Source organism: Protobothrops mucrosquamatus, unplaced genomic scaffold, assembly GCF_001527695.2.
Source record: "Protobothrops mucrosquamatus isolate PMUCROS unplaced genomic scaffold, P.Mucros_1.0 scaffold866, whole genome shotgun sequence".
Lineage (NCBI taxonomy): Eukaryota > Metazoa > Chordata > Lepidosauria > Squamata > Viperidae > Protobothrops > Protobothrops mucrosquamatus.
In genome coordinates this window covers 27,407-48,502 of record NW_015387121.1, presented here as the reverse complement: position 1 = coordinate 48,502, position 21,096 = coordinate 27,407, and the positions used below count along the sequence as shown (strand labels likewise).

At 37.3% G+C, this 21,096-nt stretch overlaps 1 protein-coding gene across 1 annotated transcript in view; it reads left to right on the top strand.

Moving 5' to 3' along the window:
* MYO3B (myosin IIIB) overlaps nucleotides 1-20,783 on the top strand; it is a gene marked incomplete at its 3' end in the record, with an annotated part of 162,826 nt that extends 142,043 nt beyond the window's left edge. The window contains exons 27-30 of the mRNA XM_029284724.1: nucleotides 6,184-6,295; nucleotides 8,947-9,109; nucleotides 10,852-10,932; nucleotides 20,669-20,783. Coding sequence (XP_029140557.1) covers nucleotides 6,184-6,295; nucleotides 8,947-9,109; nucleotides 10,852-10,932; nucleotides 20,669-20,783 — 471 coding nt within the window. The remainder of the gene's footprint in view (nucleotides 1-6,183; nucleotides 6,296-8,946; nucleotides 9,110-10,851; nucleotides 10,933-20,668) is intronic.
* Between the last annotated feature and the right edge of the window lie 313 nt (nucleotides 20,784-21,096).

The window sequence follows — 21,096 nt, the reverse complement described above, 5'->3', positions numbered from 1 at the left end:
CAGTTATCCTCAAAATCCTTAGAATAAAATTAAGCATGTATTTGGGCTCAATCTTGGAACTTCCTTTCAGTGACGTGTGTCAGTCTTGGAAAGTTTGGCTTTTCCAAAGACATGGTGTACCTGAGCATATTCGAGTATGGTTTATATAATGACTAAGTACCTGAAAAGTTTGTGTAGTGGTTAAGGTATCAGACTAAAAACTGGTAGACTGTAAGTTCTAGTCTCGCCTTAGACACAAAGTCAGATGGGTGACTTTGAGTTAGTCTCTTTCTCTCAGTCTTAGGAAGGAAGCAAATTAGGGAAACCACTTCTAAAAAAAACTTGCCAAGAAAACTTCAGGGACTTGTCCAGGCAGTCTCCAAGAATTGAACAGAAGAAAAAAAAATACCTTGAGATTTAATATTATTTTAAGACTTCCTAGTCATCCAGTTAGACTTCTTGTTGCTTTACTGTTTGGTGGAACAAGATGACTGTTGCAGGCAACAACTGTTGTGGGGGTGGGTCTGCAAGTGCATTGTGATCTTCTCCATACCCTTAAACTTATCTGACGACCTCAAGTCTGGTAGAAGATACCACCCATAGATTTGAAGCAAGAGTCAACTGCCATGGCAATCAGCAACCTTAAATCTTAAGCTGCTCAGAGTCTTTTGGGACAGTGGAGATGGGCAGTATAAAAAATTAACAAATAAATGAATAAAATCCTTAAATGGAACAGGAAATTTACTGGCTTCTCTTTTGTCTCAGACAGCAGAGTGTCTTGGACTGAGCAAACTTTTCCCCTTTATCCATGATAAAGCATCATAGAAGAAATTCTGAAAGATCAGTTCCATGAATTTGTAAATTAGACATGTGATTCAGAAGCCATTCATTTTGGTTTGATGTTTTGATCTATAACTAGTTTTCTCTAAACCACTTAGCATAATGTATGCAAATACAGTGCCATACAATTGCATTATGCAAAATAATAGGGAACAGCTCAGAGAAATCAAAACATACAGTTACATGGAGAGTCCTGTGACATCTTAAAGACTTTTAAAATTTATTATGGCTACATTTGTCTGTACTGGAATTGATTTAAAATGTATGCAGTTATGATCTGCTGGCCAGAATGTTCCAGCAAAAAGTTCTTGGTCAGCCTACCATAGATCTTCTTGCTACTTCTGCTGTGGAATTCCCCTCTCTATGTTAACTGCCAGAAATTTGGTGCAGAAACACAGTAGGTGAGGATGTATTGCCTTTATTTATTCAATTTATATAGCTGCATATTCTCATACACCGGGCAGCTTGTAATGTGTACACTTTGAGAGGAAGCCACTAAATTTCAATTTTAATGAGTGCCATTGTGCCCACAGGAAAAAATGACAATGAAGATTATCTTATCTAATCTAATTAGTATATTGTGTCACTCTTGGATATTGAATGTCTATCATTATTATAAAGGGCCATCAATTTGAAATTTGGAAAGGTAGCAACGAGTTTGAGAGACACTATTTTCTAAAGAATATAATAAATCCTGTGAATCTCTTTAAGTGAGGACCAGGTAGCTTAAATGTTCTTTTGGAGTCATTAACATGAATATAACTGAGCAATGAACAATGGTCACATAGTTTTTGTTTAATGTTGTTAGGCAAGAATAATGAAGATAAGTTGTGGCCCATATTTTACAGTTCTTTATTTGTAGCTGTTCCTAAGGCATTATTCTCAAAGAAATGATTGTTACATCATTTTTCTAAATGCACTTATCATATTAAAGAATAAAACCCATTGAAAGCCATGCCACTTACCTTTGCATAAATTCATGTAGGATAGTGGATTAAATCATCCATTCCTACCCAGTTCAACATAATTTATATATTTTTTCTACAGGGGTAATGTATGTTCAGCTAAATATGCAAATAGCCTTCCTTCCTTCCTTCCTTCCTTCCTTCCTTCCTTCCTTCCTTCCTTCCTTCCTTCCTTCCTTCCTTCCTTCCTTCCTCCAATGCACAAATATTATTTTGTAAATGGAAACACCAACTACAGAAAATGAAAACATTTTTTGCACCAGCATCATATTTTCAGAAGCAGTTTGTTATGCATTAGATCCCTATTTCTTGTTTCATTTTGGTGAAAATGGAAATAGAAGCACTTAGATTTGCATTCCTCCCTTTATTTGTTAATGCTAATGAGACTCATACAAGTGCATCAGGACAAGTCCCACAGCTTTGATCTTGGCTTAAATTTCCCTGGCTTGTGAAATCTCTCAGAAGGGCCATTTATTATAAAACTGAGTGCATATCTTCTGCTGAATTACACTATTCATATGCAAGCAAGTATGTTAAGAGAACATTTACATGATGACAGGTCCATGCAATGTGCTGGGGGAGGGGGGCAAGGAGCAGTGCTATGGGAGGCTGCTGAAGATTCAAGATTTGTGGAGTAGGATAAAGTGATGGGGAAAACACATGGTATACCATCATTAATTGTGGGAGTGCTAATAATTATATAATATCAACATCACCTTTTACAAAGGATAAAATAAATATTGTTATTTATTCTACTTCCTTGTATCAAAGCAAACTTGTATTGCTTTTTAATGTAACTATTATTTCTTCATAAATTTATTTATTTAATTAAATAATTAAAAATAAAGTGAAGAACTTAGGGCATCTGTAATATAACCATTGAGCACTAAATGATGACTCTTCAAATAGGAAGAGTATACATCTTATCTTACAGAAGATGATGTTTAGTACAAAGGACTGTCAGAAAAATGGTTTCTTTGGGAAAAATACTTGTCTGATTTAATCTCAAATATTAAAGAACCAAAGCTTTAATTTTGTCTGAACAATTTTGTTTGAACAATAGTCTGAACTGGTACACTGCTCAGGTGATCAGTGTCATGGAACTATTATACTACTGCATAATTTTTCTAAAAGTGTATGTATGCATATAAAGTACCAAATGCATATATTATTAAAATGTGCCTTTATCATACTTCTTTAGATATAGGAATTTGGACTTTTTAAGACAATCCCTGTTTCATAAGTATCTTGCTCTTTACTTATTCATTTTTGCTAACTTTCTATAAGATATTACATAGCTATGTTTTAGCAATCCAAATATCTTGATTTAGTGAATATTATCTAGAAGCTGGGAAAATGTTTGGCTTCTATAGACCTACTCCCTTGTTTTATTAAATATGCTTCTTATTTGTGAAATAATTGCTGCCATAGCCACAATTTTATTTATTATTTTATGTGTGTGTGTGTGTGTGTGTGTGTGTAGCAATCTTACAAAAAGCAGGTTTCACAAGATTAAAAGGGTGGAAATGAAAAGAAAACATATATAACCTAACCACCAGGCTGCGGCCCACTAATGGGCCTTCAGCCATTCGGAATTGGGCCACAGAATGGCGAGCAAGTGCTATCCCGACTTGCATGAGCAGCAGGCGAGCGTGTGCATGCATGCTCCATTTGTGTGGGCGGCAGGGGCATGTGCCTACTGCTTGTGCAAATGGAGCACTCATGCATACGCACTTGCCCACTGCTCATGCAGAACCATCCCCTCTCTTCCTCCATTCCCCGCTGATCTGCAAAGCCAGAAAATTTGGGGAACTCTGATCTAAGGAACAGATTAAAATCAATTTTAGATGATATTTTAAAAGTCTGGGATAATATAGGTGCCCCAAAAGCAAACCAAGCCAGTTTTTTCCAAGGACAGGCTTCTAGAGATATTTGATAAGGTCTTCTCGCTAGTTACTGACTGCCAAATTTATTTTAAAGGAGGAGGAATAAGACAGATAGAGAAAATCTTAAATGTACTTAATATAGGAATATGTACACATAAAATTGTATTTTACCTGTCCAGAATCATAATATAGTACCATGATTGAAAAAATAGGGTTTATTTTGCAGTACATTCTTAAGCTATGTATAATTAAGGGATATTACTTTATTCTGGCCATCTGGTGGCCTTTAGGATGGGAACTGCAATGTATTTGGTGGTGATGGAAAGCTTCTCCAACACACTAGAGATCTGAGTAATATCCTTATTAATAAGGAATATAAAATACATTTGATAAAAAATCTATATATACCTTATTCCCAGTAAACATACATACATACATGCGTGTGTGCGAGAGAGTGAGTGTGTGGCCATGATTTCTGGAAGATTGTGTGAGTCATGTTTTAATAAACATGCAAATTGTCAGTAACGTTCTCTTTCTCAATCTTTTTCCAAAACTATCCACTCTATTATTGTTCCGTTAAAACAGTATGTAAAATATTTTGCTTTCACACTGGGAATTACCAGGTTTTCTTTTGTTTTGTTTTTTAGTTTCATGTTACTTTGTAGAAAACATTCTAATCCTATAATAGTGTCTTTGAGACATCCAGTTGATTCTGTATTTAGTAAATCGCTTTCAGTTTGATTATTCTTCCACCAATTAACATATCACATGGATTATGGTATGATGCACAAGATAGAATGGTATCTTTAGAAAGAGACACGCAGCTGGTTGCTGCAAAAAAAAGTGTTTCAAAGTTTTGTAAACTCAAAAACAATGAAGAGCTTATGACATGCTCAAGCATAATACAAGTACTCCTCGACCTTCAACCATAATGGAGCCTGCCCATTATGATCGTAATACGTGGCAGTCATTAAACAGGGTGTCCAAGTGATCACCTTGCTTAATGACCATAATCCCTGCTCTCACTGTTGCACCATTAAGCAGAGCATGGAGTGCCTCAGGGGTGATAGAAGCCCTGAAAGGCCTAGCACAGAGCCAGGCCCATACTGCAACTACCTCCCCAACTCACAGGTGACCTGCCTGGGCTTCCCAGGGCCACTCTCACTCCCTGAGGAACCTGTGCTCTGCTTCCACTCTACTGGGGCCCTGCAGGCCTGTTTCCTGCCCTGCTGGGGCCTTGCAAGTCTTGGGCCCACACCCTCCTCCCCAACCCACATCGTGGCTGGATCCATTTCTCCTTTGAAAAGCAGGTGAGCCACCATGCCGTCTTTCTACATGGAGGCCATGTGGCACCGTATTTGAAGCAGGCCCCATTTTGGGACCAGTCACAATTCAACTATACTGTACTATACAGGGAGGCCGAAGGGTGGATTGGCTGGCTCTCCTTCCAAGGGCAGAATCTTTTTTGCCTTTGATTGCATTCTTGCTCTCTCCTCTGCTTCCCTTCCCTCACCAATAACTTCTATGTAATGAAGATGAATGTGGAAATCATTTTTACTGTAAACTAATTGTAGTCTTGACACACATTGAGTGAATCTGGGCTCAGTTATCTTTCAGTGTCACCAATCTTCTCTAAAACAAAAAAGCAATAGTAATATTGATATATTAATGCTTTAAATGAACATCAGCTTTAAGGCTGGTGAAGAAAGAATGTTATTAAGTAACTTGGGGCACCCCCATTAAATTTAGCAAGTTGATGCTCCCAACATTACCTTAGAATTTATCAAGATTTTAAACACATGTTTTTTAAGGGGGAAAAAACCCCTTGCCCTTAGCATTTAATGTCTCCAATAGAATTTCAAAATAAATGAAATTTATTGGAATCCTGAAATTAGTTAAGCCTAAATATGTATCATATGCCAAACATATATAATGGCATTCTGCTGCTTTAAAGATACATAAACCACTTATACAAAGTCAAGGGAAGTGAATGAAGATGAGTTGGCTGTGAAGATACATTTTAAGTTTTATTGGTGTGGTAAGGTTTAGATTTAATAGGAACACTGACCTTTTTAATCCAATTAAAATGCCCCATCCCAAAAGGCTTATCAAGCAGCCTGGTTTTTTTTATGGCTCTTACCGAAGACATATTCCATTTGGCAGGTGATTTTATGGCATGGGGACATATGTTTGGGTAGTGTACATATACAATATAATGAGAGATCCAGTTTGGTGTAGTAGTTAAGGTACCAGGATAAAAACCAGGAGCATGAATCCTGCTTTAGAGTAACCTGGCTGGATGACCTTGGGGCAGTCACTTTCTCTCAACCCTAACAAGGAGTCAGTGACTAACCATTTCTGAAATACCTTGCCAAGAAAACTTGCAGGAACTAGTCCAGGAAATTGCTCTGATTCATGAAATCCTAATCCATAATGTTTGCAGGATTTTCTGTGCCATAGTAAACAATTTGCTTTTTGAGATTTGATCTTGGTTATCTTTTATATTTCTGTAGATATTATTACATTGCTTTCAAAGCACATGAGAACCCTTCTCCAAGCAAAGAAAACTGCATTGCTATTCTTCAAAAGGCCAAGTTAGACAAGTGGGCTCTTGGGAAAACAAAGGTAAGATAAATTCCATTCCAAATCTCTTGGAGCAGAAGATACAATCATAATGAAAGTCCTGTAATATTTAGCAGTGCTGGGCAAGGTATTCAAACTAATGTTATTTTTAAAAACCATTATTTACAACCTATGTCTAAAAGCTGATTATACTATACTTCTTGAGTATAGTCCCTTCACTTAAAAGGCATGGGACATTGCCTTTCCAAAAGACATGGACATATACCCTCACAAGAAAATGGAATTGTATATTGTGGTCCATTGGCATTCTTGAGGATATGCCAGTCTTGAAGAATTTATTTCCCTTTTTATGTGAGAAATACTTGAGAAAAAATAGTCTTTCTGGGATGCTAACCCTTGAAATAAGGGACATTCTCAGATGCAATTAGCCATGTGCCATAAGGGCCATTGCTATAAACAAGAGCCAATTGGTAGACCTGTTTATATCTCAGCAGAATTTAATGTCACATCTAAGAGTTCATTCACACAATCTGCTTGCTCTGGCATGGATGCTCCACCTATCCTGTGATGAAGACGTGTCCTCATGACATCACCTCTATCTCATTATGAAATGGCTGCTAAGACAGTGTGGTCTTAGATGTTTTTGTGTAGAGTGATGTTTGCATCTGGTATTGATATAAAACATTCAATATTCTAATGAAAATATTTATGATCAAACAGTATATGTACATTTATTTTAAAGAGACATTTCTTTAAATTCATATTTTTACATGAATGTGAAAAATTGCATCAGGTGGCAGCATTTGTACGGTGAAGTTAAATGACTAAAAGAAAGGACAAAAGTGAGATTTTGAAAAATAAATAAAACTTTAGACAGCTTTCTGAAAAATAAGGACTGTTCTTTATAATAAAAGACATGTGGTCACTATATCTAAGAGACAAAAATTCTATGTAGTCCAGCGTCTCTTTTCCCAGGTACATTTGGGGAATCAATAAAGGGGAACAAATGGCACCAGGTGTTTCTCTTCCACCTTTCCCCAAGCAATGAATGTCCACAGATATGCTACCTTTGGACATTGAGCTCCATTTGACTTTCATGACCAATATCCAGTAATAGTACAGTACCACTTGTAAAAATGATTTAAGCCTGTGACTTTCCACATCCCTTGAAGCTTAGGTAAGAGGTTTCAAATAACCTTAAAGCATCCTGAAGTAATTCCAGCCTATGACTATTGCCTTCCCTATTTGAATTTCATGATTTTGTTTTGTTTTGTTTTGTTCTGAAGTGATATATGCTTACCTTGAATCTTCTGAGCATAACTGTTGAATTAATTTCAATTTTTTAAAGCTTTGCAGTCTCTGCCCAAAGTATTGCATTATGTACTATGGTAGAGCCTGGGCATCAAATCAACCTACTATCACTTCATACAAATGTCTATGCTATATCCTAAAGATATTTTTCCATGAAGAATTACCTCAGTGGAATCTGACTGACAAAATGGTTTTATGTAAGGAGAAGTGTCTCCTTTCCCATTCCACTTGCTTTCTGGATTGGGATCTGAATTTAGATTTGATATTGATTGATTTATTATGTGCCATCAAGTCATCTAGCAACCACATAGATCACGGGTGTCAAACTTGATCGAGTCACGTGATGTATTACGATGTTTTTTGCCTTTACGGCGCTAGGGTGGGCGTGGCGTGCGTGTGACGCATCCGGCCTATGGCCTGCCAGTTTGACACCCCTGACGTAGATAGATTTTCTCCAAGACATCTATCTCTAACTTATTCTTTGAAATTTCCCATTGCTGTAGTCATTGCCATTGTAACTGAGGCCTTGCTGCTGGACATCCTCTTCTTTTTCTTTCCACCTTTCCCAGCATCACAGATTTTTCCAGAGAGTTAGGTCTTTGCATAATGTGTCCAAAGTAGAATAATTGGAGCATGGTCATTTGTTCCTCAGGTGAGAACTATGGGTTGATTGGTTCAATGATTCATTGGTTTGTTTTCTTGACTGTCCTCAGAATTCTTAAAGAATTAATACTGTTCCTATAGTATACTGCTTCTTTCAAGGCCAATTTTTGCTTCTATGAAGTGTCATAGGAAATACTGTGGCTTGCATTTTTGACCTTAGAAAGACTAAATAATGATAATTAATTCCGCTCCACACATGCACGCGCACACACACACACACACACACCCAAACACACAGAACATATTGGTCAATTCAAGGCATCTAACATAATCAATCCTTCTGTCTTCTATTTTCCCCACAACAACAACCGTGTGAGGTGGATTGGGCTGAAAGACAGTAACTGGCCCAAAGTCACCCAGCCATCTTTTATGCCTAAAGCAGGACTTGAAGTCACCGTCACCTGTTTTCTAGGTCAGCACTTTTACCATTACACCACGCTGACTCTCATCCATTTCATCTTATGCATTTTGAGGACATGGGCACTAGGTTTGCCAAACCCAGTTCTGAGCTGAGCTAAGGAACAACATATTTTCCATTAGAAAGAACAGTTACTATTTTTTTGCAAAATGCTCCACTAATGTTGCTTGGAAAGCTGCCACCATTTTGATAGATCAGACCAATCCTCCTCTTCTTATCACACTGTAGTGTAGACCTATCTTTGTGAATTAATTTGGTCTACTGATCTATCAGATAATGTGATGTTGTTCTTTTGTTTCAGGTTTTCCTGAAATACTATCATGTTGAACAACTGAACTTGTATCTGCGTGAAGTTATAGGCAGGGTGGTGATAATGCAGGCTTATACCAAAGGCTGGCTTGGAGCGAAAAGGTACAAAAAACTCAAACAGAAAAGAACCAACAGCGCTATTACCATTCAGTCAGGTAAATATTCTGGATTTTCTATATCACTGAGGATTCCAGAGTTTCAAACCGTTAAATTGCAAATAAAGTGTCTCTTTGTTTTTTTAATACAGGNTACAGGTAGTCCTCCATTTACAACCGGTCGCTAAGCAACCGGTTGAAATTACAATGAACCCTGAAACAGTACTTACAGCCTGGATTTGAAGTTCCAATGGCCAGTTTCCCTCCCCCTGCAATCATATGACCACATTTTGGATGCCGAGCAACTGGCCCACATTTACGGCCCTTTGCAGTGTCCTGTGGTCACATGAATACTGTGTCCAGTTCTGGCCGCCACAATACAGAAAAAGTTGTTGAGACCTGGAAAGTGTGCCAAGGGGAACAAAGATGATAAAGGGTCTGGTGGCTAAATTATATGACAAATGGTAGAGGGTTCTAGGTATGTCTAGCCTATTGAAGAGAAGGATCAAAGTTGACAGGATACTGTAACTGTCTTTCAGAACTTCAGGGGTTGTCACAAAAAAGAAAAAATAGACTTATTTTTTAGGACAACAGAGGGCAGGACAAAAAGTAAAGGGTGGAAGCTTGTCAAAGAGAGATGCAATCTAGAAGTAAGGAAAAAAATTAATCAATGGAATAGCCTTCTGGGGTTGTAGATGCTACATCACTGGAGGTTTTCAAAAACACACTGGACAACCATTTGACTGGGACAGTATAAGACTCCTGTCTTGAGCAGGGGGTTGGACTAGAAGACCTCCAAGGTCCTTTCCAGCCCTATGATTCTATGATTCTATGAATACAATTTAAAGGTTGTGAAATTGAGTGTAGTTATGTGATGACCCATTTAGCTATCGTCCTGACTTACAACCATAATTGTGGGATCGATTGTGTTTGAATGTCAAGGACAACCTGTAGACTTCCAGTTTCTTCTGGAACTTTGGAAATGGATAGTAGGAGAGACAGGCATCCTTTCAGCCTGATGTTAGGACAGTTGGATGAGATCTATAGGTCACCTGTTAGAAAGCCTGCTCATAAGCTTCCTGTTCAGTGCATGGATGTAATGCTTTTTCCTTGAGATAAATTGTTTGGAAACAAAACATTCATATTTGAATATATTTATGGTGCTAGAATGCTATAATCTTTGGGAAGAAATGTTTATGAATATTTTTCATTCTGTCAACACTACATCTGATAGTAAGGGCAGTGCAGATAGACATAGGGCAGGTTTATGGCTTATTGCAGATTCCTTGGGGCAGAAGTATAGTACAGAGTATCTAAATAGACTATTTGTCAAAGCAAGAATGTACAGTATTTGCACATGACACTATTATGAGTAATGGTATCCATCTGTCTTATCCTTTGACCTCTTAATATATATTCCTGATATTGAAATGGCTTGGCATTTGTAGGAAGATAGAGCTAGAAACCATTTAGCTGCCGCCTCTTGTCTACTTCTTTAACAATTCAGCTTTATTGCTGCAATGTTTGATTTGGTCTAAATATAGTTATATTCAGCAACTAATAACTACTCTTGCTTATTTCTCTGCTGGCAGGGCCAAGCCTAATGACAGAACATGCCATACAAAAAGTCCATAGTTACAGGGAAGGAGCTTCTGAGACAGATTCTGATCATTCAACAGGCTGCTCCACTGGGATAGTGCCTGGATGGGAAGGGGGTACAGATCAAACTATGGCACATTTCTCATTCTATAGCCTTTTCTTTAAGCCAGTATAATTCACAACACATGACTTTGTATTTTTAGCCTGGAGAGGATATGATACTCGTAGGAAGTTCAAGGATATAAAGAACAAAAGAAATGATGCTGCTATTCATATTCAAGCAGGTAATTAAAGCAATATTTTCACAGCTGACGCCTATTTTACTGTGGGTGATTTCCCATGTCAGGGCTTGTGTCTGATAGGAATAATGTGCAGCCCAGACAAAAGGCTCTTAAGTTATGATCTGTTCAGATGACTGCTTTCACTCTAGTTGACAAGCAGTGGATTCAGACAGCCAAGGAAAGTGCTTAGTCTGACCACCATCTCCAGAGCCAGTTTATAATATAAAATCTATGTTTAATTGCACTGATGACCCAAAATGTTGTCCAGTACCAACATACTATAATGAATTCTGTTGTCGAATTGGAGGAATATAATAAATATTTAGAATACAGACAGTCCTCAACTTATAACCATTTGTTTAGTGACATTTGAAGTTACAGCAGCACTGAAAAAGGTGACTCACAACCAGTCCTTGCACTTATAACCATTGCCGTATCCCCACAGTCGCAAGACCAACATTTGGATGTTTCACAATTGACATTGTTTTAGGATGGTTACAGCATCCTGGGGTCATGTGATTGGCATTAGTGGTCTTCCTAGATAGCTTTCAACATGCAAAGTCAATGCGAGAAGCCGGATTCACTTTAATGTCTGCATTGATTCACTTAATGGCAAAACTCACATAACAACTGCCTTGTTTAGCAATAGAAATTTTGGTCCCAATTGCGGCATTAGTCCCAGACTACCTGTACTCTGTGCTGCATAGGATTCTCATTCTCTTATATGTTTTCTGCCATTAAAAAGAATAAAAACTGTAATGTAAAACTTAATGTAGATTTAATATAAATTTTAAAAGAAGCAAAACGGAGCTGTGGTGCAATCTGGAATCCTTTGCATTATTGCCTTGTCCGTGTGAATCTAACTAGGGCCAAAAGATCTGGGCAATAGAATTCTAGGCAATCATTAGAGAGTTTTCTGGATAGCTTCGCTGCTATTTAGTGATCATTCAGAGTTTTGCAGCCCAAACTGGATAGCTTTTCCCTCACAGTTCCAAAAGAAAATGTTGAAATTCAGTCTCCAGCCACCCAAAGCTTGGCGCCCATATTCTAGTGCTTCACCTCCATTCCATGCAGGCTATTCTGGAGCAAGAGTAATTTTTTTATGAATATTAATATCAACATAATTAAATCAGGAGAAGCCCACTGCTTTGTGACAGAATATGTGCTTTGCTTATAGAAAACAAGTCCAGGCACCTTTTAATAAAAGAATAGGAGTGTTCATTTTTTAGGCTAAGCCATAACTTAATAGCAGAGCTGATGTTTTGCCTGCAGAAGATTTGTGGTTCAACCCCCAGAATGCCCAGTTAAAAGTATGTAGTAATATGGGCTTTGTAAGTGTTTTAACTGAGATTCTGGAGGTTTCTTGCCCATGAAAATGCAAATGATCTGAGCTAATATAGCCTGAGCTAATAAAAAGCAATTTCCTAATTTGAACTATTGGTATGAGAAAGAGAGCCAGCAACTTTGAACAGAGAAATGTTGCTTTGAACCTGGTGATAAAAAATGTCTGGAAGGATTAAACTAAGCATTAGCCAAATCGTAGGAGGTGATATGGGGGAAATCAACTTGGGAAATGGATGGAGAACCAAAATATGCTGAAGGAGGCAAAGTGCTTAATCCTTCTCCTCACAGTTGCCTTTGTACTCCAAAATGTCTGCCCAGCTGCTCTTATTTGCATAAGGAGGTTCAGTCTTTTTTCCCTTTGCAAGCAGTTGTTTGATACAGCAGGTGGAGGGAGTGAGATTAGGAAGAAATAAGAGTTAGGAAAGGGTTAAGCACTTTGGACTTTATTATTTTTTTTCATCCTAAGGGCTTTGCAGCCCTGCAGCCTTAAGCTGCTTGACTCCTGTGGATAAACTGGCTAGAAACAAAGCCAGCTTCAGAATTTCTGAATTCAATTCCTTCCTCTACTTTGGCTTCAGCGGTGGCCAGATGTTTAGATTGCATGTAATACAGCTACCAACTGGTAGATTCCTCTGCTTCTTTACTCCTCCTATCCATGCCAGAAAAGCAAACACCAATCACTTTCTTTTTGTGGGTACGTCTTTGATGACATGTCCTTTCCATTGATAGACCTTTTGTATGAACACTTTCTGATGACTCTAGAACCATTCTTCCTGTTGCTTTGGCTCCGAAGGAAAACTAAAAAAAAAACCTGTCAGTTTCACTTTGTTACTTTTAATGTGTATTGGAAAAAGGTGGGGGAGCTTTTCTTCTTGATGGCTGGGATCCTTTGAGGACATCCTGTGTTCTTATCTATAAAACATGGTCAGAGACCCAAACTTGCACTGGGACAAGTGGTCATATGGTTCAGCACTAAATTACTCACTCTAGAATGTTTTCTCTTTAAAAATAGATACAAGTTTTTTTCAATCCTGTTCGTGTCGTATTTTGTCAAATCCTATTTCTAGAATATTTAAGTATTCCATTGTGCCTTTGTCCCTGAAGAGAAACCACAGTGGTATACAATATATGCAAAGAAAAGTGACTACTGTTTTTAGAAGTCACTGGAAATTGCTGTAAGAAGTGAAGAGTGAACAGAAATTCTAAAGCAGCACTTCCAGGATTTGTAATAGAAGGCCTACGCTCTCCACCAGGCCCAGCCTGAAAAGACTTACATGTGGTGATTAAGAAAGGCTGCTCTCAGAGAAAACCTTTTTTTTTTCATTTGAGTTAAATAAGGAAACTCAAATTACCTAAGGAACTCAAGTCAAATCATTGGTTATTCTAGTATACCATTGTTAGCGGCTTTGCAGTGTTTCAGGAAGAATTTTTCTAGTCTTACTGGAGATGCCAAGGATTGAACCCAAACTGGTCTTCAAGAAAAGGATGTCTTCTACCACTGAACTGACTCCCCCCCCCCCACATGTATGCAATTTCTTTTTTCTTATCTGGATCCCTATGCTAAGAATGACTCCAGACTGAATTAAGCTCATCACAGTAGAGGCTTGTTCACTGAATAAGCCCTTAGATGAGGGCTAGAAACCTAAAAAAATTTCCAGTAGGAGCAACAGATGGTCCAATCATACCCAAAGTTGAGAGTGCACTGTCACATTGATTCATGCAGGTTTTAAAATGATGTTTTAATAAGGATTTTAGAGATTTGCACAAAATGATTTATGTATCAGAGGTATGTGTGATTTTATGTGTACACTCCTAGCAGTGCAATACAGTGCATTCCTTTTTTTGTTTTGTTTTAATATCAGAGAAACTTTCAATGTAGTTTTCCCTTTCCATCTTCTGTTTGTTTGGAAGAGCAGGCAAAAGATACTACAAGAGGAAGACACAGGTATTTTGAAGTTAGATGTCATAGCATCTGGGCATGTGTCTCCAAATGTGTCTTGATTGCATCTTGTTTTAACAGAGTGTCTCCTCCCATCAGTGCTTGATAAAGGAAACAGTAATTGATCCAATCTCAGCAAAAAGTCACATGAATTCTGAGAGCATGGCAGAGCCATAGTATAAGGCAGGGGTGTCAAACTGCCGGCCCACGGACCAGATGCATCATGCAGAAGCCGCGCCCACCCCATTGCCGGCAATGGCAAAACCGTCCCGATATGTTGCGTGACATCACGTGACATCGCGAGTTTGACATGTCTAGTATAAGGTATATACTGTATAAAATGTCTGGGGTAGTATCCCTTACAATATAAATAAATGGAATATGTGGGCTGCTAATATATGTATACTTGCATCAGGACATAAGAATTCTAAAGGCAAAGTTCGTTAAAAAGTATTTTTGGAGATTACTTTCTTATACAACTAATGAGATGCATTTGAAATTACTTCTTAATGTAAAATTGGCACACCTGTACTCCAGTTTAGGACATTGATTTCTGTACAGGGAGATTAAACAAGAGGCCATAACATATAGACAGCATAAAGAAAGCATTAAATAGCTGCATATGAAATTCTATCAGTAATACTTTTATTCCAACCCATGTTATAAAGAGTTGTTTGTATTGCTTCTATGGGAGAATTCAAGTAGGGCATCAAATCCGTCTTCCTGAAAAAAGTTTGGTTGTACAGTGTCTATCCTATGCTTTTGAATCTCTCTATTAAAGTCTTTGTTCCTTCAAATGGTATTGGCCATTTTCAGGATTTTATTTCTCAAGCAATATGTATCGCAATTGTTATATTAACAATGTTTGATGCTATAGAAACCCTACCACTCATGAAAGACGCCTACAAAATATGATCAGCATTACAATAAAGCCTGAGGACGTTTGTTTCTCGGAAGAGTTTTGGTTTATTGCCAAAGCATTCAAAGAATCATTTAACGTAAAATAAGTTTCTTTAAAAAGAAGAAGTTTAAAAAGGGAGAAAGAAACCAGAGTGGGAGGAGAAAAGGTGGTCTTGAAATTTAGGAAGCCCTTGGCTTACATGTTTTTACACAGCTCACACTGAAATTTGTTTTCCTTTCATCTCTTTCCCAGTAAAAGCAGCAGTGAGGTTTATCCCTTTAGCTTCCTCAGAACTTCCTTTCAGAATTCCCAATCTATTACAGCACATTCACATACCAGAAACAAGATGCCTTTTCATGCTGTCAACCTTTTTCATCTGAAATGTAAATTAATTCTTGCCTTGACAGAGATCAAAGTAGGGGTATTAACCTTATTGGACCCTTTCTCCATCAGAATCTGTTCCAAAGACTGGGAGGCTGATGCTGTAGGTGTCTGAGAGGAGAATGCAGCCTTCAGTGTTATCTATGGCCCACTTCCAGGCAGTCCTCTTGTCTACAAGTCACCATTTCAAAAGCAGTGGTTTCTTTTGTAAATGACCTTATCATTACTTTATACTGTGTGAAGGGAAGGGGGGGGAGTGCTTTGCCTGAATAATTCTTCCAGGATTAGCCTGCTCATTTTAATTGTTGGGCGGAGGAGGCTACATTCAGATTTCAGAATATTCTTTGAATGGTTTTGACAGCAAGAGATCGCGGGCCAGATAGAAAGTCTTGTTCAGGTTGTTTATTTTCCAGCAAGGCAGTCTTTAGAGATAGGCTGCATTTGCATTTTGAAAATAAATAGATTCTCAAATACACAAGTGGCTAGGCGAGCAGTTGAACAGACACTGATAAAACGTGGAGGAAAAAAAGTAAATGTGTTCTAAGAAAAAAAGGCTTCAGTGTTAGCTGCCTTGGGGGCTCCACTGCAGAGTTGAAAGGTGGGATAGAAATATTTTAAAAAATGTAGAAACCCAGAATATGTGAGAAATAAGTTTATTGTTGGGTTGAGTTTGGAAAACTGATATTATAATTTGAAATTTAATTGGATTTTTTAAAGTTGTGAAATCAGATATGCCCCCAGGATAAATCATATGAACTCATCATTGCTTTAGCTTATGTACTGCTCAAATTTAGTGAAGTATTTTTTCCTCTTTTTTAAAGCTAAGTAGCGGAAAAAATTCCTATTTCTCTTAAAAGGAAAAAAAAGAAGTTAAAAATAGACCTATACTCTATTTATTCTCTCCAGGTACCATATCATTATCATGTCCCAAGGCCATTAGCCCCTCAATCTTTTTTTTTTTTAAGTGTGGCTCATAGTAGCAAAAATATTGTTCTCTTTAGTTCAAAATTCTAATCAGGAAGATAAAGTCATCCAAATGCTTAATTCTCTTTGTTTCTCATTCCTAGTTGTTGCAACACAATAATACTTTTACACTTTATATAGTACCAACCAACAAAGTGATAGCTAAGAACCAGAAGTCAATGATAATCATCCCCTCCCCCCCATTATCTACACTTCTACAGGATTCCCATCTTGGTGTCTTCCAGATGTGTTAAATTAGCTGACAATTGTTCTGTTGACTATGAGATCTGCAAACTACAAAGTTGCTTTACAATTTTTATAACTTTATGAGTTTCTATATCCATTTAAAGAATTTGAGAAATCTTTTAGGAGAGTTGAAAATACTCCAGCTCAGTTCATAAGGCAGCTTTTAAAATCTTTTATATTATTTTTAGGAATATTGATAGATTTTCCTAAAGCATTATATATTTGGCTTAGCTTTTTAAAACACATTAATGGTCTGTTGATTTTAGTTATGTTATTATTTCCAAAGATTTGATTCCTTCCCTTCATTTTTTTAAAAAAACTTCTCTTTGATCAAATAATCTTTGAGGCATCTTATAAAAACTACAACAATAAAAGGATAAAATAGGAAAAAAAGAAGCCAAGTGATAGTAGTATAATAAGAGATGCAATTCTGTTTTATTAAACAAATGAAATAAGTTTTACCTATTGCCTACAAATAACTAACATTTTTATCACACAAATTGGTTTGGGGATTATGTTCCATTGTTAGAATGCAGCATCAGAAAAACAGGGTTTCTATTGACTATTTGATATATGCTGGAGGGTGCCAAGAAGGCAGTTCTTGTCATTCTCTAGTCACAATCTCAAAAACAGGATTTTAAATAGTCATCCAGAAATAATCTGTCAAGAACTCTTACTGTCTGAAGAAAATATGCATTAGAAGGAAATAAAGGCTGCCCCACTCAGAAATTGATCCTTAGTGCCTCCTGGAGTTGCCATTGTCATTGTTTCCCATAAAGATGTGGGCCTGACCTCTGCAAATAAGAGTGCCCATGGTAGGAGATCAGAAAAATCAAGATAGTGACCACAATCATGAATTTGAAGCCCATCCCTTTTTTATGTGCAGTGCAATATCATTTTCACAAGACTTTGCCAACCCAGGGACTCTCAATCCTGTTTGTAATGCATAATTCTCTATTTATTTATTAAAGTTCATGCTGTTTTATTTACCTTTCTCTATTAACTCCCTTCCCAATGTTGCATCATATAGATACTGAATAAGCATTCCCTCTACTTCTTCTGGCAAGTTATTAATTAAAATGAAAAATAAAGGACTCTGGACTAAATTTCGTTGCATACCACTAATGAGCAATAGGTACCGGTATATAATTTTTGAAATAGTTATGTATCCACTTAATTGTCATGTCATCCGGCCCCATACTTAATTAGAAATTAGAAAGTCATGAGGTACTTTGTCAAATCAAAATATAATATATATTCCATCGTCTATTAAGGAAGTTAACTTGTCTTTTTAAAAAGGAGTAAGATTAGTCTCTATCAAGTCAGATGAATCCATGCTGTTTTTTGGTAATTTTTACTCCATTGTTTTCAAAGTACTTAAAGACATTTTATTATTGTCTCTGAAATATCAACATAAAACTGGCTAGCCTATTTTATATCTCTTTGTTGAAAGGAATAAAGGAAAGCATTTTAGTTGTCCAGTCGTCTTTTACCTACGGTATTTGTTCTTTCCAAAAATGATGTGTCTATATTACCTGGCCTATAGCTCAGTGGAACATTGTTTACTGCAAGGCAGAATGGGAAGATCAATGGCCCATTTTTTTTCTATCAAATTTGAGCCACATTTTGTACAGCTGCTTTCAAAGACACAAGAACGTTGGAATAAACGCTGTATCAATGTTTAGGAACTGTGTTACTGTGGGGTCCTTGGTGCTATCTGAGCTTGGTTGTTTTCTTGCAGACCTTTCATCACACTGTTGATTTTACCTAGTTTGGTAATTAAATGTCTGCAAGAAAACAACCAAGTCCAGAGAGCACCAAGAACCCCACAGTTCAACCCTGAGCTACACATATTCTTTTCTATGGGATCTGTGCTACAGTTTCCTTTTTTATGAGAAAGCTGTTCCTCAGCTAGAATTCAGTTTTGTGTCTGCTAATGCTTGTATGAGACTCTATTGATTAACATTTTGACTAAAGCTAGTTTTCTGGAAGAATCCTCAACCAAGTTAATTCTCACTGAGGGGTTTTTAATTACTTTTTAATTAGACAATTTAAATATTTCATTTTAATTAATTTTAACTTGTGATTGTTAGTGGTGTTTTTAATTGATTGTCAGCCGCCCTGAGTCCGCAAGGAGAAGGGCGGGATATAAATTCAAATAATAAATAAATAAATAAATAAATAAATAAATTGGTTTCTTCTTGAAAGACGGGCCTAGTCTCAAATCTGAGTCATTGGAGCTCAATTCTTGACATATTGGGGCATGAAATTGTTTTATTTTATTATTTTATTTTATTTTATTTCTTATTTTATGGTCCCTCTAAGTTACTTTTGACTCCTAGTGAGTGACTGGACAGGCCCCTGAAGTTTTCTTGACAAGGTGTTTTTGGAAGTTATTTGTTCTTGCCTTTTTCCTAAGGCTTGAGAATAAGTGAGCGGCCCAAGGTCACCCAGCTTGCTTCGTGTCTGAGGCTGGAACTCACCGTCTCCTGGTTTCTAGCTTGATGCCTTAACCCAGTGGTTCTCAACCTGTGGGTCGGGACCCCATTTGGGGTCGATCGACCATTTCACAGGGGTCGCCAAGCAAGGCTGTCCGCCATTTTTTTGTCCGCCATTTTTTTGTCCGCCATTTTTTCCCCTTTACCGGCGGGTGCCTTACCTCCCTTGGGCTGGGCCAGCTGGTGGTCGGCCTGCTCCGTCTCTGCCGCTTGCCAGCTATGCCTCTCCCGGCGCAGGGGGCGGAACCACGCATGCGCAGCTTACGACCGGCTGGGTAGTCCTCGACTTACGACCGGTTTAGTCCTCGACTTACGACCGGTTTAGTCCTCAACTTACGACCGGTTTAGTCCTCGACTTACGACTGGTTGGGGTCGTGGCATTAAAAAGGTTGAGAACCACTGCCTTAACCACTACACCAAACTGGCTCTCCAATCAATATTAGCGAAATATTTTGAAAACACATTACATAGGAATTACTTCGCATCTATATGAACACTAATAAAGATAAAAACCTTCCTGCAAAGAATCTTTGATGCCCAGGCATGTGAGGGTGAAGGTTCGTTCTCTGAACATTTCATTACCAGGTTGATTTCCGAATTTTTCATTACCAGGCTAGGTAACATCTTCAGTGGTGTTTAGGGGATGTCAGTGTCAAGTGATACACCCACACCTGAAGCTCTTATAAACAGAAGCTCTTATAAACACTGGCATCCCCTAAACTTGTAGGGGACCTAATGGTCTCAGGATGCTTTGGAGTGGAATTGTCATTTATTTCCACAATTCCTTCAGCTCTATGAACAAGGGATTGTAGATGCTAAAGCTAAAAACTCCTGGTGAGCAGAAAGTTGGTTACTCCTATGTTTCTACAAATCCTGAAATATGAGTGATTGGAATTAGAGGTCATATCAGTGACTATTCTTAGCTCCAACATCACCTACTAAAGTGAAGCAGTGAAACACTTCATTACTTCTTAGGCTGGCTGTTTTAATAACTATTTTAAATATATATTTAATATCGTTGATGATATTATATTTTTCTGCTGATACTTTGTGCTTTATAATATAGAGAGATAAGCCCTTAATTACTCAGTATTTAAATTCATGAATTTTCTAGAATTCTTTGAAGAAAAGGAAAGATGACAGTGTATTAAAATAGATAAAATAAAAATATTTGCCAAGCAGATGCTTAGGGTGAGTATCTTGTTAATGCTCAAAATAAATGGTGATTCAGTTTTCTCCACAAAAATAGCTTGCTGACAAAATCTATCTGTAGCTATTCTCAGATCAGACCTTTGGCAATGCCATTCTTTGTAATAGTCAGTAAACTTTGTAGCCAGAGGCTGCAGAACTGAAACAAATCTGAATTTCTTTCTTTCTAGAGGTTGAACAAAGAGTATTCTGTATGTTGAAAAATATCAGATAATGCTGCTTCATTTTTAATCTTAGTTTTTACTAATGCTTGTTTAGCTTTCAGAGGATATTTAACACGCAAAAATTATAGAAGATGGAAGAACAGCATTGACTATGAAACAGATGTGGAATCAGTGGGTTTTGTTTCCAATCTCAAATATGAAGAAAATGGGTAAGTTTTAATTATTCTGTTCAAAAAAAGAAAATACATAGAGGGAGATACTTTTTTCACTAAATCCTAGTTACGTTGCTGGCAAGACAACTCAGAGTAGGTCTTGAGCAACTATTCATCATTAGGAGCTGCAATTAAATATTGTTTTTGAAAGATGTGTCTGTTCATGCAAGTTTGTGAATATGATTTGTAGCATTCACATGTTAAGGGCTTAGTTTTATAGTTTTGATAATTAATCAATCTATATGTAATCTTTATTATAATCACTGTCCAGTCAAAACTAAGTATATATTATAATAAAGCAAACAAAACA